The sequence below is a fragment of the Panicum virgatum genome, chromosome 2N (assembly GCF_016808335.1).
Source record: "Panicum virgatum strain AP13 chromosome 2N, P.virgatum_v5, whole genome shotgun sequence".
Classification (NCBI taxonomy): domain Eukaryota; kingdom Viridiplantae; phylum Streptophyta; class Magnoliopsida; order Poales; family Poaceae; genus Panicum; species Panicum virgatum.
Window position 1 is genome coordinate 61997270 of NC_053146.1, and position 16255 is coordinate 62013524.

Sequence of the window (16255 nt, forward strand, 5' to 3'; positions counted from 1 at the left end):
TGCTCATATCCCTTTTCTTCTTCTTCTTCCTCTTCTTCTTCTTCCTCTTCTTCCTCCTCCTCTTCCTCCTCCCCAAAAAGGGATGGGGGCTTAGGGGTCAATGGAGGTAGGGGGCTTGAGCCCCCTAGTGCAAGGCAGTAGACTCTGTTCTTATCAGAACCGGCATGTCTTCAGCATATGGAGGATGGGGTCACAGGCAAAAAAACTTGCAATGGCTGAAATTGTAGAAGCAATGCCATTGACGCATTCTCACGTCTCACTTTCCCTTGAGCAAAATATGTCAAGCAGCTCGGGCGATCTTCAACGGTCCTTGTAGGTTGACATTGCGTGAGCACGTAGATAGGTGCGTTGGTGCCTTCAACATCGATGTCATATTTTGATGGCGATCTAGCCGTGGATCAGCACAGTCTGGAGGAGAGTTTCAACACCAACGTGGAGCTCCGCCGAGGGTGCCGGTTGTCCCTCGTGTAGAAGTTGACGTCGCCGAAGCCGTCGGTGCTGGCGGAGGAGACGATGTTCTCATTGAAGGACCTCACATAGATCAGATCATCCGTCGGGGTCGGATTGGATAAAAAAGAAACCCGTTCACTAATCCATTCACAAGTTGAAGAGAACAAGTGATTAACCCCAGGGTTAAAAGGCACCGAGATTAGAAATGGTCACTAGTCATCGCCCCCCAAAGCCCACCAAACACCATATCGCCTAGTACCCGACCATTCCCGTCAATCGCCGCTATGCAAAAGAAGCTACTACTCCTACAGAACACACGCGTGTATCAACACGGAGCGCCATTGCCTTTCTGAATTTACAAGAACACATCCCGGCTGATCACCACCAGCCGCAGAGCACGAGGCCGAGGAGAAGGGCGACAGGGATGGCCGCATGCGGCGTCAAGGCGGCGGCTGCCGAGCTCGTGGTGCCGGTGCGCTCGAACTGCAGCGAGTCCACGGCCAGCGGCATGTTCTCCTGGTCCGGGCTGCACCGCGGCACCGCGCCGCTGCCGCTGCCGCTGCTGGAGCCGGACTCCGTCGGGTGCGCGGCGTAGAGCATGGCGCGCAGCACGGCGGAGACGGTGGGGATGTAGGCCGTCTTGTTCTTGGCCAGCAGCCACGTCAGCCCCATCAGCTGGCAGTCCCGCCCCAGCATCCGCCGCGCGCGGTCGCCGCCGGAGACCTCGCTGCTCACGTTCCCCTTCAGCTGCAAGGTTCATCGATGGAGGAGTTGCAGGTCAGCACCTCACATTCGAACAAGACCCTGAAGAAAAGCAGATGCAGTAAATGTGGTTCATGCAGGGGACGTTCTTGCGATGCAGATTTTGTTGCCAAGTAGGTGGGCTCTGTTCAGCACTCGACGTTGGATTTGGCTTGCTCAGACTACCTCAGTAAATGCATGTATAACAACCCGTTCATGCCGATGCACATGCACATTATCTACACACTTGACTTCAGCAGACTTTCAGCAATGCACGCAACGGAAACATTGTCAAAAAGTTTTTGAGTGTCTTTAATTCAGCATGGTTGTTACTGGTAGAACGCTTGACTGACTGCTCGTCAAGCCAAGCTCGTGTCCTGCACCGATTAAGATGCCAATCTGGATGCAGGACAGGCAGGTCGAGGACAAGCTCGGCTCAATTATCCACACACGCATAGCAAGTGGTGGTTAGCCGACTAAGCATTCATAAATCATAATTGGAAAAGGCTTTGGACAATGTGGCACACGCCATACTGTCCAATGTCCCAACAAGGCACGGTCCTGCAATTAGCTGGCGGCTAAGGAATGCTTACTGAGTGGGGGAGGATGCCCTTTGCCACGGTGCTTTCAGAAAGAAAGACAATTGAGTAGTATCGACTATCGAGTAGTAAAATGATTAGTGGTGATCAGCTCAAGAACAAGCAGTTGGTCCATTTGGGCATTCGAAAGTCGATACAATGATGTGTTCGGAAAGGGGTTGCGGCTTTGTGGGAAAGCCGGAAATGGGATCTCCTCTCATTGATGCCATAAGAGCATCTCCAGCAGTTTGGCAAATTGAGTTGTCATCTTTGATTTTTGGCAAAAATGTTAAAAATACTCCTCCAATAGTTTGGCAAAAGACTTGGCAATTTTTGGCAACTTGGGAAAAACCAGCCTCCAGCGCGTAAATATACGCGCACGGCGCGCAGTTGGCATCGTGGTTTCTAGTCAGGTGGGAGGGTGAAAAAAGAAATAACTAACAGAGAAGGGTTCCTGATTTAAGTTTTCAAGAGGTGGAAGGGCATAAATATAATTTTGTTTCTCTCTCAGGGTTCCTGATGTAAGTTAGATCTGGATTTGGCAAGTGAATTATGCCAAATTGTTGGAGATAAGCTATTTTTTTATTTGGTATATTTTTTTAGAAGTTGGCAAAACACAAGATATGCCAAGTAAAATATGGCAAACTCTTGGAGATGCTCTAAAAACGGCCTTTTTGCTAAGCCGAAAAGAGAAAAAAAAAGGCGTAGCTTGCAGTGCCGCACTAGGATACTAGTTGGTCCCCTTGCTAGAATGAAGCAATTGACAATTGTTGAAGAGAATTTCCGATAATAAAGTCTAAAAAACAACCAATGCATTTGTGGAAGCGTCACAGATTAGCAAAAAAAAACCACCTTTTTTTCATGATCAGAAATTAACAACACTTGAAATGTATCAAGTGAAGGCTGAAAGAATTGGAGCTGCCCACCATAAACTCGGAAAAGGTAAGATATGGCAAGATTCTTGGGAAATGAGAAAAGGAAGAGACAAGAACAGAAAAGGTAAACCATGGCAATGTCATTATTGTGGGAGAAAAAAAGCTAGCAAAGCAAGAAAGGAGCTCACCTTTTGCAGTGACTGGACGCAGCGGGAGCAGCCGGCGTAGGAGGCGTTGCGGCAGCTCTTCTCCAGGTCCTTGACGGCGGCGGTGGGCGTGGCGTTCTTGGCCGCCGCGCCGACGGCGAACGCGGCGGGGCAGCGGAGCGAGCCGATCTGGTGGAGCCGGATGCCGCAGAAGCAGAGCACGGTGTCGCACGTCTTGTTGGGCGTCGGCAGCGCCACCTCGCGCTTCTCCAGCGCGGCGCCCAGCGCGTCGACGCACCGCTGGTTGTCGTAGGGCACCATGGGCCCGTCGTCCCCGGGCCGGAGCCCCTCCTCGCCCGAGAGCGCCGAGGGCGGGGGCGCCGGGGGCAGGGACAGCGCGGTGCGCGCGTGCGCCGCGAACAGCCAGGCCGCGAGGACGGGGCAGCACCGCCCCCGGTCGAGCGAGCCCGGCCCGCCCCCCGCGCCGCACGCCGCGGCCACGCCGCCGAAGAGCTCGGCCGAGAGGTCGAGGTGGCAGGGCGGCGAGGAGGCGTTGGACGGCGAAGAGGAGTTGGACGGGGACTGCGCCTGCGAGAGCGGGAACGAGGGCACGTCGGAGGCGTGGGCAGTCGAGGCGAGGAGGGCGAGGAGCACCGCGACGGCGAGGTGCGCCGACATTGCTGCCGGCGAGGTGGACCAGGTGGCGGCGGCGAGGTTGTGGGCGAGAGCCGAGAAGTGAAGTGTTTGGGTGCGTGGGCTTTGGGGACCGGGTCTGTATATATGAGCCGGAGCCGAACCGCGGGCGCCGGTCGGGACTCGGGAGTCGGGAGGGGATGTCTGTCCGAGTTCTTGGTTCTTTTTGAAATAACTCGAGTTCTTGGTTCACAGTTTTTTTTTTTTTGGGTTGGAGACCTCGTTCTATTTGGCTGACTGTGGCTGGTAGCTAGTGCAAATTTATTGTAAGAGAAAAATACTATTGGTTGGTAGTTAATACTAATTTGGTGTGAGAGAAAAACAATGCTAGTTAACTGGTTAAAAAGACAGCAAACAGAATGAGAAAAGTACTAATTTGAATGAAGAATCGTGCGCTAGATTAACAGTGGCGAGTACTGGTACTAATCGTCTCAAGCTTGTAGTATCACCTAATCATACCATCAAAAACTTTCATCTTCCGTCGATCCGTGACATTCAACCTCTTTACTCACGACTTGGAACACTAAATTTCATCTATGTTTTTCTATCTACTCCCTCCGTCCTAAAAAAAATATAAATCTCATTTCCAGATAAATCAAACAATTTTAATTTTGATCAAATTTATATAAAATAATATTATTATATATTACAACATAAGTATTTTTAGATTAATCATATAATATATTTCTATACTACATCGATTCGGAGACACAAATGTTATAAATTTTTTGTATAAATATAGTCAAAATTAAAAGTGTTTGACTTCTCGAAAAACAAAATTTACATTTTTTTTGGGACGGAGGAAGTATTAAAAAAAAGTAAATCTCTTCATGTATAGTCGTTCCGATCGAAGTTCTAGCTCCTAACACATGCCCTCTTCTCAGATCCTACTCCGGTGCTCCTACCGTCCCCATACCTCGTGCACAAACCTACTTTACCATGGGTCAACCTTTCTCCCTAGAAAACTCAAATACTTCACCTCGGATAATCTCAACTTTAACCTCTTAAATCCAACTCTATAAGGTAACTGCCGATGAAGGTGTTGGCGCAGAACTAGGGCCAACACACGAAAATATTTGAACGCGCAGCGAACGACGGCACGATGCAGCGCTGATGCTCAGACCGGTCGGGTATACCGGTCAGGCCGGTTGTCGCCGGGCAGACCGGTTGTCGCCGGGCAGGCCGGCGGCGAGACCAACGAACGTCGCCCGGGAATGACCCGTCGGGGCAGGCGCACGAAGGGTTGTTCTAGGATCGGCAGACCACCTAGAACGCCCTCAATCGACGTAGAGTCGAAGGAGGAACATTAGATAGTAGATGGGAAAAAGTTAAGGCAAAAAAGAAAGTAAAAAGATAAAAGTTGTATTGATTTGATCGATTGGATTCGCTAATCGGCCGTGACCCTTTATATTTATAGGGTGGTGTGGACTTATCACATGAAATCCTATTACAAGATATAAATCTATTAAAATCTCTAGTTGTACTCGGATTCCACTTGGCCGGTCAAACCGGTTGGCTGCTGCCGGACCGACTACAGCGTCTGACCGGTCAGACCGCTAGGGCGTACCGGTCAGACCAGTCTGTATTGTCTAATGACAATTTTGATCGTCCGAAGTTAATTCCACCGGAGATGGTGCGAGGCGAGCCATGGAGTGCGACAGTTTGGACATAAAGGTGAAGATTGAGTGAACGAAAAGCGTGCAAGAATTTTTAAAATTCACCTGTACAAGGCAGAGAAAAATTTGGTTCTTTTTTAAAGCTGTGCGTGCAGTTGCTCGGCAGCGACTAGCAGCCATCGCTCATCAGATTGGTCCGTGCGGCGAGCTACGATTTTTTTGGTCTGGAATCCTGATTGGCCGGTGGTGGTACTAACATCTCTGTTCATGCCATTCTTTTCGCGCCATGATGATCCGATGCTGCAAACAGTTGGGTCAAATCAAGATCGAAAAGCAGAGGAATGGTACGCTAAACAACAGCGACCAGGGTAGAACAGCCCCTGGTGCAATCAAGTAAACTTATTAGATTCGTCTCATGATTTATAATCTATTCATGCAAACAATTTTATAAATAAATTTCATTTAGTACTCCACATATATATCAAAACATTTGATGTGACGTTTTTTTGTGTTTACAGGATTTACAAGTAAAAATCTAATCAAAGCCTTAACAATTGCAAAATGGCTCACACCCTGTCGGAGAGGAGCAGTCGTCTTCGGTCTTCTCCCGAAGATACTGCCGCTGCTGAACCAATGGGCTAGGATGTCAGGCACGAAACTGAACTTTTCTTTTAAAAAAAATTCTACTCATGGAATTCCTGCCGTGTAACTGCGTTCTGTTTGGGAATTACGGGACACAGTGAGCCGGGAATCATGGGGTCAAACGCGCATGCTTGCTGGGGTTAACTCGGTACGCGACTGCACAGCCTGACCGTAGTAGTATCTGCAGATTAGTAGGGAGGAGAGGACGGTGGCGGCGGCAGGTAGAGGTGCTCACTGCAAGGGTTTCAAGTTACCGACCGGTCCGGTCAAACTGGCGCGGTCCGGTAGCGGTTTATCGGTCGGTTTGACTGGTAACCGGCCAAATTCAATTTTTTTCTGGTTTAAATTCAAATGCCCGCAAAATATATTAAATAAATATTTGTATAACATATTTTAGCCTAAATGAACCCTCCAACCCTCTTTTGTACTACTTTTATATTGTATTTGTATACTTTTGTATGCACGTTTTTTTGTTTAACTTCAAATCCCCGCAAACTATACTAAATGAACGAATTTTTGAGAAAATTTGACACCATTAGATTCGTCGCACCTTGAAGTATTTTTTAGAATTTTTTTAGGAATTTTTCATTTTTTAATTCAAATTTGAATTTTGAATTTGGGCCGGTTTGATACCGACCCAAACCGGAACCGGGCCGGACCGGTTTGACCAGTAACCAACCGGTCAAACCGGACCGTTCCCACCGGTTTGGTTAACCATGCTCACTGCTCACGGCACGGCCTGATTCCCTCCAAGTTCCAGCTGCAACAGCACCGCTGCACCACTGAGGGACGATCCTTACAATTCTTGATCGCAGAAAGATACCTTCTTTTTCACCAAACACTGCCAACCTATTCTAGATGAACTTAATCAAACCCCTCTCTCTCTCTCTCTGCATTTGTTTTACGGCAAGTCGGCAATGGCAGTTTAAAACGAGATGTCTCAGAGGAGCAGGATTCAAAGTGGGGAAAAAGATACGCAGGGCAGCCAGGCTGCGAACTAGAGCAGGTAGGTCACAGCCTCGCAGGTCCACAGTTCAGACAGACTGGGAAAGGGTGTACCCCTTTTCCGGCTGGGCCCGGCCGTCGCCCTTACCAACCCCTTCACGTGAACGGATGGCGGCAGCGCCGGGCGTCGGGCTCCCCGGGCTCCGGGGCGCCCTGCTGCAACGAGAGGACAAACGGCCTTTGTCCTGGGGTCCTGCTCTGCCCAATCCCGTGGCACAAACCGGCCGATCACGGGAGTACGAGACTTATCTCTGCACCCGCCTTGTTAATCCAGGGCAAAATAGCCGAATTCGTATTGTGCTTTGGCTCAATTTGTCTCTCATCTATAAGAACATCCAATTTAATCTTTAAACTATTTAAATCAACCCAACTTTATCCATTCGCCTACATGGCAGGCCACGTTGGCTTGTTTGTCACCGCCCAATCATCGAGGGTAAGGATAGACTTGTCGGTCGTGCAGGAAGGATCGCAACTCCGAGTCTGACGGCAGCAGTACAAGCCTACAAGGTCGAGATATGCAATTTCAAAATGTGTGATGCTGCCATCCATAAGTGCCCTGAGCAAACATGACTCTGCTCGACAAGTGTGATGTCCCTGGGAACCACGGTTCTGCTGAATGAGCTTGAGTTGGCATTACCATCACATTGTAGTTTCCATCTTAACTGTGTTATGCCCCTGTATGTATCTCTTCCTCTTTGTCAGGTGGAACGAGCTGAGCTATATATAATAGCAAGGTTATGTCTGAAAGATCTGGAACTACACCACATATCTTTTTGCCTTGGCGGTCCTAGGTATTTGCTTTCTCACTTCAAAACCAACTTCACAATTCCATAAGACATGGCAGCACAAGGTATTTTACATTCTAAACTGACTGGGCGGTGACAAGGCAAGCTAGGCAAGCCAATGTGGTATGCCACGTAGGTGAATGGATGAAGTTAGGTTGATTTGGATAGTTCAGCAACTAAAATAGAATGTTTTCGTAGTTGAAGGATAAAATTAAGCTAAACTCGATAGTTAACGATGAATTCGGCTATGTTGCCTTAATCCAACCCAGGCCGGGAGGGAGTTCCATTGCCGTTTGTCTCATGTATCATTCGTGTATTCCTGTGCTGTTCTCTTCAGGCTGCTGGGAGCCTTGGATTGGGGGAAGGGAGCTGATCGAGAGGCGAGCTAAGCTTTTTGTATGGATGGGGCTTTTTTTTTTACCTCTTTGTCAGCATGCCAACCACTGCCATGCTCAGTTGTTCTGATGACAGAAGCTGTCCACCTGTGTGCGCTATACTGTACTAGCTCTTGCACATGCATGAGAGAGAGATTGAAAAAGATTGCACAAAGATAGAAATCAAGCACCGTCTGCACGAAGACCCGAGGATTTTGCCCTTTCCTTCCTTGTTCTCACCCATGTGGTGTTACCTGCTGCTTCAGCAACGGCAAAGACCACGTACGCCCACTCTTGACACCCCACAGCCACTCACACAGGCCAAAAATCCCAGGCAGCTTTCTCATCTTTTTCTCGGAAACAAGAAAAGCCGTTTGCACCGGGGACACTCGAACACGTCCAGCCAGCCAGAGCCAGGTCGTTTTCTTGGACTTCTACGAAGGATTCAATAACAGCAGCATGATGAGCCGCGCGAATCCTTGTGGGGATTGCCCTTTTTTTGAGACCTGAGCTGGGCCTTTCCGCTTTGCAGCTTCTCTCCCAGACCCTTTCGCTGAATAACCTAGCGAGCAGAGGATATTATTAACCTACGCGTCAACTATCAAGGACCCCCATCTCTCGTTGATCGCCGTGCCCAAATGCACATTAGGTGCAAAGCTCAATGTAGAAATAAAGGCCATGTTTGGATGATTCCACGAAAACTTTTGCACTAAAAGACGAATCCATGCATGAAGTACTAAACGAAGTTTATTTGCAAAACCTTTTTAGGAATGGGTGTAACTTTTCGAGACGAATCTAATGAGCCAAGTTTCATCATGATTGGCTACAGTGATGCTATAGTAACCGAGCTCAATCATCCTCTAATCGTGCGGTCAAAGACCTCATTAACTAGAGCAACTGCTACAGTACCACAGTTGTGGAGGTAATTTTGTAATTAGACTTTATTTAATACCCCTAATTAGTAGTCAAAGCATCGTTTCTCTCTCATCAAAATTTTTCCACCCTCCAACCAAACATGGCCAAAAAGGGATTACCAGGACACTGCAGTATTCTATTCTATATCCACGCAGGTCAGGCCAGGCCTGGATGCACGGGCATGTGTTTGTGTTTGTCAGGTAGCTGTGGTCTCCTCTGTTTAGTCCTTGTTGAGGGGCTGCGAACACTTGTCTCTAGCGCCATGGGAATAAGCAAGAAACGGCCTCTGGGTTAAGGGGGCTTGTTTATTCTTTTTTGCTCAGGTGGGTGTGGGGACGAGCACGACTTGAGGTAGCCCGGGCTCCTGGAAATTTGACGACGAAGACCCTGTTTGTTTCCAAGAATTTTTTTTTAGTCTCTGTCATATCGAAAAGAATTTTATCATTTAGGGGTATCAAATAAAATTTGTTTATAATTTTTTTTACAGATGAGTGCTAATTCGCGAGACGAATCTAATAAAACTAATTAATTCATAATTGCTACAGTGATGCTACAGTAGCCATTCACTAATCATGGACTAATATATCTCATTAGATTCATCTCGCAGTTTAGCTCTAGGGTTCTGCAGTTAGTTTTGTAATTAGACTTCATTTAATCTATATCTATATCTATACTTGTTACTAAAATGAGTAAGGTTTCCACCTCAAATTTTGGTTTGGTCCGACTTGTGTCATTGACAGGTGGGTCTTAATTAGCCCATACCGTATGCGAGTCTGACTAGCCTTTCATTAATCGAAACCTAATTGGAACCCGGATAAATCAGTCAGAATCATAATCAAAATTCGGACAAATCAATCGAAATCACAATCGAATCCTGGACAATCAATGCTTCGTATGATCACAACATGGCGTGTAATGAACACAAAAGTTGGTGATATTATATACCAATTTTTTTTGATGTAACATAGTTTAAAATTTAGCCTCTAGAACCAAACAACCCCGAGGTAGGCCGAAAGAGAATACTCTGCGGAGTGCAGTTGGGTGACCGAGCCTCACACGTCAGTGACCACACACTACTGTAGATAAGTCTCGTCCGTAGGCCATGGTGGAAGCGTATCCGTGAATCCTTCCACGGGGTCGGGATGTCATGTGTGTGTGGCCAAAGGTTTTGGATACGCATGTTGCAGGGTACGCAGAGTAGAGTCCGGGCCAGGCAGGTCACCTGAATTGTCAGGGCTCTGTTGTTGCTCGTGGCTCGCGAATCGTTAGAAACAGGGATGGCAGCCGAGCATTCCGACTCGATTGAACGCCGAGGATGCAAAGAGGGGTCAACACGAGAGATTTTACAGTGCGTACCCAAAGTCTCAAACTGTATAATTTGCACCTAAATTTTCGGTGAAATAATGATTCCTGATTCTGAACTGATACAAATGGCCAGATGGCTTTATGGATCGGCTGTTGCCTGTTGGGCAGGTCAGGTCCAGCTTTCCTGGCCGACCGCGACTCGTACCGGGCGCAGCTCTGCTAAGGCTGCGAAAGCATGAGCTCATACCAAAACGAGAGACCACTAGACACGAGAGCTCAGACAGCAACAAAAGCAACAGCGGTTCACTCCGAACCCGTGCTAATCAACCGACTCCAATCACAATACCAGAAAACAAATCACCGCGCACCTCTTCATTTGCATTCAACGCCGAGGGAGCGTCACGCTTACTGTGATCTGCTCTGGAAAGATAACCATAACTTTAGCTTAGCCATTTTCTTGTTAATCAAAATTTACATTTGACAGCGAGGCTGCCAGTACGAAGCGTAAACCTGTGCACTCCAACGTTGTTCAACTCGGACTCGATGACTATTCTGTTCTGCTACAAGTGTTTGTTCCTCCATGGAGTTTGTGGACAGGATTATAGGAACTTTCCGTGAATTTTAAAGAACCCCATGGCTGACTCCGCCAGAGTGGTGAGCAAAATTTTCATTGAAGGTTTTCAACAAAGAAAAAGACACATAAAATAGTGCATCAGATTATTAGCTTAACGTTATCATTGTCAGGATGCCTCCAGTCTTCTATTCCACCATCATCTTCTGTTGCTGCTATACATACGGACGATCTGTTTAAGAGAGAAGCAGCATGGATGAGAATTTCAGGTTTTCTAAATCCGATTATACCAAATTTCAACTTATCATGGCCATACTAACAAAGAACAATAGAAAAGGAACCACTAATTTGATATCAGCAAATAAAAACTGGGGTATCTAAAGACGGTCCACACAGCATTGGTACGATGGACTGGAACGAATCTCAGAAGTAACCCATAAAGTATACTGAACTTCTTGTTATGTTGCACACCACAGTCAAATATGGGGTGACGAGCCAGATGGTTTCACCAGTTTCTGGCACCCAACTAACAAAGCAACATAAGCTAATGAAGATCCTCTTCTCAGATCATTTCTCATCTCTCACAATTGAATGAATCCAACATCTGAAATTTTGTTTAAACAAAATCTAAATAATGTAGAACCATGTGAAGTAAAGTTTTATACATAGCGATCATATCCATAACTCAAACAAATTTGGCCTAATCAGATGTGGTGCCATTCCCTGCAGCAGTTGATTATTCTAGGAGAAAGGCCAGGACACTATTTTCATGCCAGTGCAAGAGGGCTGTTGCAACAAATCTATTTTCATGCTGATGCAACAGTTTGTTGCTACAGAATCTGTTCCTAGGGTGTAATAATTGCTCTATAAATTTCTTAGACAAAAAAAAAGAACAAAAACAAAAAGACTCAATTACAAGAATCAAGATTACCTGATACTGCTTGTTTACGAGAAAAAATCAACCGGTTGCTTGACATCCTTCTCTAGTAGTAATGCCTTCAATGTGTGCATGATATCAAAGCCTGGGTCCAGCTTGCGTTGCCAGCCCTACAGAAACATCGTCTCGTAAGCATATTGTATATCTATCTACAAGCAAGTTCCAGTAAAGTTAATCATGGGCAAGGGCTATTAAATTAGTGTGCAGCATCAAAAATAAAAGTACTGCTAGTTGATACAGTGAATTCTAGACAAGTCTACATTCAAACTGTAAAAGCAAATTCAATCCAGAAAATTAGTGTCCTCTGATACAGTCACTAAGCCGTTCAGTTCGTACATGATATATTCACAAACAGGAACCTGATTATGCATATGAGCATATCCTTTAAGTCTATAGCCTTTTTTCAGTATATAATGTTGAATCCATTCTGTGTGTAGTGCCACAGGATAATACTTAAGATGAAATATTTGATATACCAGTTCTTTTACCAAAGAGCTTTACCTCGAGGACCAAAATGGTAACCATGACAGTACAGATGTTGCCATCAATGTTGACTTTGTGGCGGCGAACTGTATCAAGCAATTGATGCATGCATTCAACAGGATGAAAGACATCCCCTTCAGGAGTTCCCCAGAATGTAAACGTCTTGTCCAGTTCCTATAAAAAATAAAAATATTTTTTATTCATGACAAAAATGTTTGCACTACAATTCATAGTGCACATCAGTAGTACAGCAGAAAACAGTCAGCAAACCAAGCTGCAATTGCCAAAGGCTGGATTAAAATAAACAAACAACAGGCAAAAAGAGTATTAATATGAACATACACATGATGCACCAAATGCTAAAGCCAGTAACCCACGTGTCAACATACTTCAAGGAATAGTCACTCTAGAGATCATTTACATTTTGCGTAATCAATACCAAAGCCACAAAATTTGAATATTAGGAACCACTCCTATTGTCTATTATCATAGTATAGTTAAAAATCATTACTGTCCTGGGTCTAAAAAAAAATAGTGTCTGCATATGCATAGCCAGATCAATCAAGAGTACAACCACCTTTCAAGATAGCACGAGTTAAAGAAGCACAACAATAAATAAAATACATGGAAGGCATTCAGATATCACATATGTAAAAAGTAACAGATACAACTGGTTTTAAACGTTTGATGCTCTTTTTCTGAATCAAGTTTCACACATTACCTCAGTGAATGCTACTGGATTTGGACAGCTCTGATTCTTCGACAACTGAAGGGTACACTTAGCAGCAGTAAGACCATCTCTAGTAGCTACTGCCTTGAAGAACTGTTGCAAGTTATCCCGGTCAGATCGCGTGAGCTCAGCAGTCATGCCCACATCAAGAAACACAATATGGGGCTTGGCTCTGAAAAATCGTCTCCTTGAAAGCTTGTTATCATTTAAACGGACAAGAATGTTTCCAGGGTGCATATCCGCATGAATAAAATTGTCCTCCTACAGGATCACGGTAAATGCCTTATTAACAAAATCATGCACTATACCTAGCATACATGACCACATACAAACACTACCACTAAGTGAAAAAAAGAAGGAATCACAGAATTAAAAAATGTACACATACCAGAAGCATCTTCAGAAAAGCATATGTCCCAATGTGTGCAAGGTCTTTCTTCATCCGAGCATTCCCTTCGATTTCATCCATAAAACGAGAGACACTTTCTCCATTCTCAAAAGTCTCAACTAGGACAGATGGATGCACAAGTGGATACAAGGGCTTCGGGAAAGATACATGTCTCCATCTGCGGAAGTTGTAGATAAAACGACTCAAGTGAGCAGCTTCCCTAGAAAGATCAACTTGAGACATCATGAATACTGCAAACTGGCGAACACTCTCATCCAGCCTCAGCCAGCTCAATCCAGGGACGATATTAGAAGCCTTGGCCACAAGATTGATGAGTAGAAAGTCTCTCTTGATTGATTCTCCAACACCAGGATGCCTCACCTTAACTGCAACATGCTTTCTAGGATGTTGATTTTTCAGTGTAGCCCGATGTATTTGTGCAATGCTTCCAGAAGCAACAGGGTTCTCCTCAAAGGACTCAAATATTTCAGAGAGCTCACGACCGAATGCCTTCTCAATGGCAGCTTTGCTGTAAGCAAAGCCATGCGCTGGAGCTGCACTGTGAAGCTTTGCAAGCTCAACACAGAGATCACTTGGAAAAAGATCAGGCCGTGTTGCAGCCCACTGGCCCCACTTAATGAATGCTGGCCCGGCCTTTTCGAGGGTACGGCGCACAAGGCTAAGCCACCTTCTTCTGAACGCAACACTGAACTTGTCAGCAAATGGAGCTAATGCAGTTGCAGGGAAGAACAGGAAAGTCAAATGCACTGCTCTTATAAGCAAAGTGAAGCCCTCCCAGATTGACCAAACAAGAGATGACAGAAACTGGCGAGTATCTTGTGCCTTTGTGATGATGCCGTCCATTCTCGGCATGAAGGATGGTGAGTCTGCCAGGACTGGTGGTGCAAGTGCCATCTTGCCAAAAGCTAGAGCCATGACCCCAGGGATGATATGGAACCTCGTAAAGGACAGGCTAATAGCACAGGCTGCTCGGCTCATCAGCGGGAACCGGGGACCACTATACGAGTACATATGACTGAGCCGCTTCCATGCCAGTTGCGCTTGCTGGGTTGCCGATGAATTGGCCACTGCCACTGAGAGTGTGCGGTATCCTCTGGACATCCTGGTTCTGCACTTGTGATCCTCAGCTCTGTTCTTTCTGACAATGACTTTATAATGTGAGAACATCCTCGAGAAGACAGCTGGAATCTTTCCCTTCGTTGACAAGCCATTGTCTCTCACCACTGTGTAGTACCCACTTCTGTGGCTCGGATGGGAATAACTGGCTGCCCGTCTATTTGTTCCAATTGCCAAAAGCCTGCTCAACAATGTGCGAACAGAAAATGTCAAGGAACTTAAAAGCTTCCAATCTTAAATAGCACTTGCCAGGAAGCTAATTTTACAGGGTGAAATTAAGATCTGAATATGTGTAAACAAAAGAGACTCAAGAATGTTGCTGTTGGCCTGATCATACTAGTACTAAGCCCAATGCACGATGTGTGTATTTTTCCACCCCCAAAATGCCAACAATGTACTCATGGAATCCCACTCCCACATTGATCCAGACCAACACTTTCATACATAAGCCAAATCATAGGAACCAATTGATCGAAACAATCCCAAAATTTCCAAGTGAGGCTTCACGAATAACTCAAGTTAAGGTGGGCAGCCTGTAAATCCAAGCCTGTGCACACATCAAAATCACTTGCCGTGCCTTACTGATCCTGTACCCGCTGAAATTTCTACCTTCACACGCGCTAGTGCAATACTTCGTGAAATCTACCAATTTAAAGCTAAATGCCTAAATCAGATGGCCAATTGATCACAACAGCTAGTGGGATTCAAGCACTGTAATAATCAAACAAGCCACATCTCAAAAAAAAAAAAAATCAAACAAGCCGCACGCGAGCCCTAGGCTTCCTTGTACTCAAAATGAAGCCACAACTCGGCCATCTGTAACAAAATCTGGAACCTCAGGCTATCCACCTTTCCCCCTTGCACCAACTGAAACAGGAGAAACAAAGCGCAAAAGGAGGAACGAGGAGAAATCGAGCCGCACCTCTCGCCGACCCCCAATAGCCGTTGCATCGGGGATGCCCGCTTCTTCGGCCTTCTTCACAGGATCAAGCCGCCGCAACCCGCAGAGCATACCACCCCTCCCCTCCCTTCCCTTCTCCCCCCACCAAAACCCCGGCACGGCCCCGCCCCTTACCGGACCGAACCTGGGGTTGGTGGAGACGAACGACAAGTGGAGGCGGCGCGCGCCGGCGGCGGCGGGAGACGAGATGCGCCTGTGTCGCGACGCGCTCCTCCTACCCGCGGTCGGTGGTGGTGGGCGAGGCGGAGGGACCTGTCTGCCCTTCCGGGGGAGGGATTGCGTGTGTGTTTTTTTTGCTGGGGAGTTTTTCTTTTCGTGTATTTCTTTTCGATTTTCTTTCTTGGAGAGGAGGGTATCACGAGGGTTTATTCCCGATTGCCCGGAACGGAACTATCTCGGGCACACGCGTGGCCGCGGCTCGGAGACTCGGAGTCGGGTTCGGCAGGCGCCGGTAAAGGAAACTCCGCGCCGACCCGGCCCGGTCTCGGCGCGCCGACTTGCGAGGTCAGCCGTGCAGGATGCACTGGTCGTCGTGTCCTGTGCCAGTGAAGTTGGAATTGTCACATCGTTCTCGTCGCGCGTGAGCTGGCTGTGCTGTGCTGGGCTATTTATTTATTTATTTATTTATTTTTTGCGGGTGAGTGCTGGGCAATGTGAACAGCCAAAACTTAAAATTGAACTGGTATATGTCAAAGTAGGTGAAACACAGGGATTAGACTATGCAAAAGTTTGAGAATATGAATGGATGTAAGAGAACCAGCCTATGAGAGATGACACTGGGTTTGCTTTTTTTTTTTTGAAGAAAAGTTTGCGTCAGATTGTGTTAGTGAGTCTTGTGCCATAAGTTGATGTTTCTCTCTTTTCTTAGAGCTGAAGTTGAAAAAAAGAAGTTAGCTTAATTTGGGGTACCGTCTGCTTTTTTG

The 16255-nt window shown here is 46.4% G+C and overlaps 2 protein-coding genes across 2 annotated transcripts; both read right to left on the reverse strand.

Annotated features, from left to right (window-relative positions):
* Positions 1-569: 569 nt before the first annotated feature.
* Positions 570-3559, reverse strand: LOC120661662 (uncharacterized GPI-anchored protein At4g28100-like). The gene is made up of 2 exons (XM_039940570.1): positions 2833-3559; positions 570-1197 (listed from the first exon to the last, which is right to left on the reverse strand). Exons 1-2 carry the CDS (start codon positions 3466-3468, stop codon positions 829-831), a joined length of 1005 nt encoding a protein of 334 aa, XP_039796504.1. The 5' UTR covers positions 3469-3559; the 3' UTR covers positions 570-828.
* Positions 3560-10541: 6982 nt separating this feature from the next.
* LOC120661663 (ABC1 family protein YPL109C, mitochondrial-like) lies at positions 10542-15673 on the reverse strand. Its single transcript, XM_039940571.1, has 6 exons — positions 15294-15673; positions 13235-14552; positions 12838-13107; positions 12135-12290; positions 11628-11743; positions 10542-10928 (listed from the first exon to the last, which is right to left on the reverse strand). The coding sequence occupies exons 1-5, from the start codon at positions 15320-15322 to the stop codon at positions 11642-11644; spliced, it is 1875 nt and encodes a 624-aa protein (XP_039796505.1). The 5' UTR covers positions 15323-15673; the 3' UTR covers positions 10542-10928; positions 11628-11641.
* Between the last annotated feature and the right edge of the window lie 582 nt (positions 15674-16255).

Bases quoted from the DNA above. Each gene is read 5' to 3' on its own strand.
- LOC120661662 (XM_039940570.1), bottom strand. From the start codon at position 3,468: ATGTCGGCGCACCTCGCCGTCGCGGTGCTCCTCGCCCTCCTCGCCTCG. The intron at 1,198-2,832 runs GTGAGCTCCTTT...TGAACCTTGCAG, and splicing joins GCGTCCAGTCACTGCAAAAG to CTGAAGGGGAACGTGAGCAG.
- LOC120661663 (XM_039940571.1), bottom strand. From the start codon at position 15,322: ATGCAACGGCTATTGGGGGTCGGCGAGAG. The intron at 14,553-15,293 runs GTGCGGCTCGAT...ATTGTTGAGCAG, and splicing joins CTATTGGGGGTCGGCGAGAG to GCTTTTGGCAATTGGAACAA. The intron at 13,108-13,234 runs GTATGTGTACAT...GTGATCCTGTAG, and splicing joins CTTTTCTGAAGATGCTTCTG to GAGGACAATTTTATTCATGC.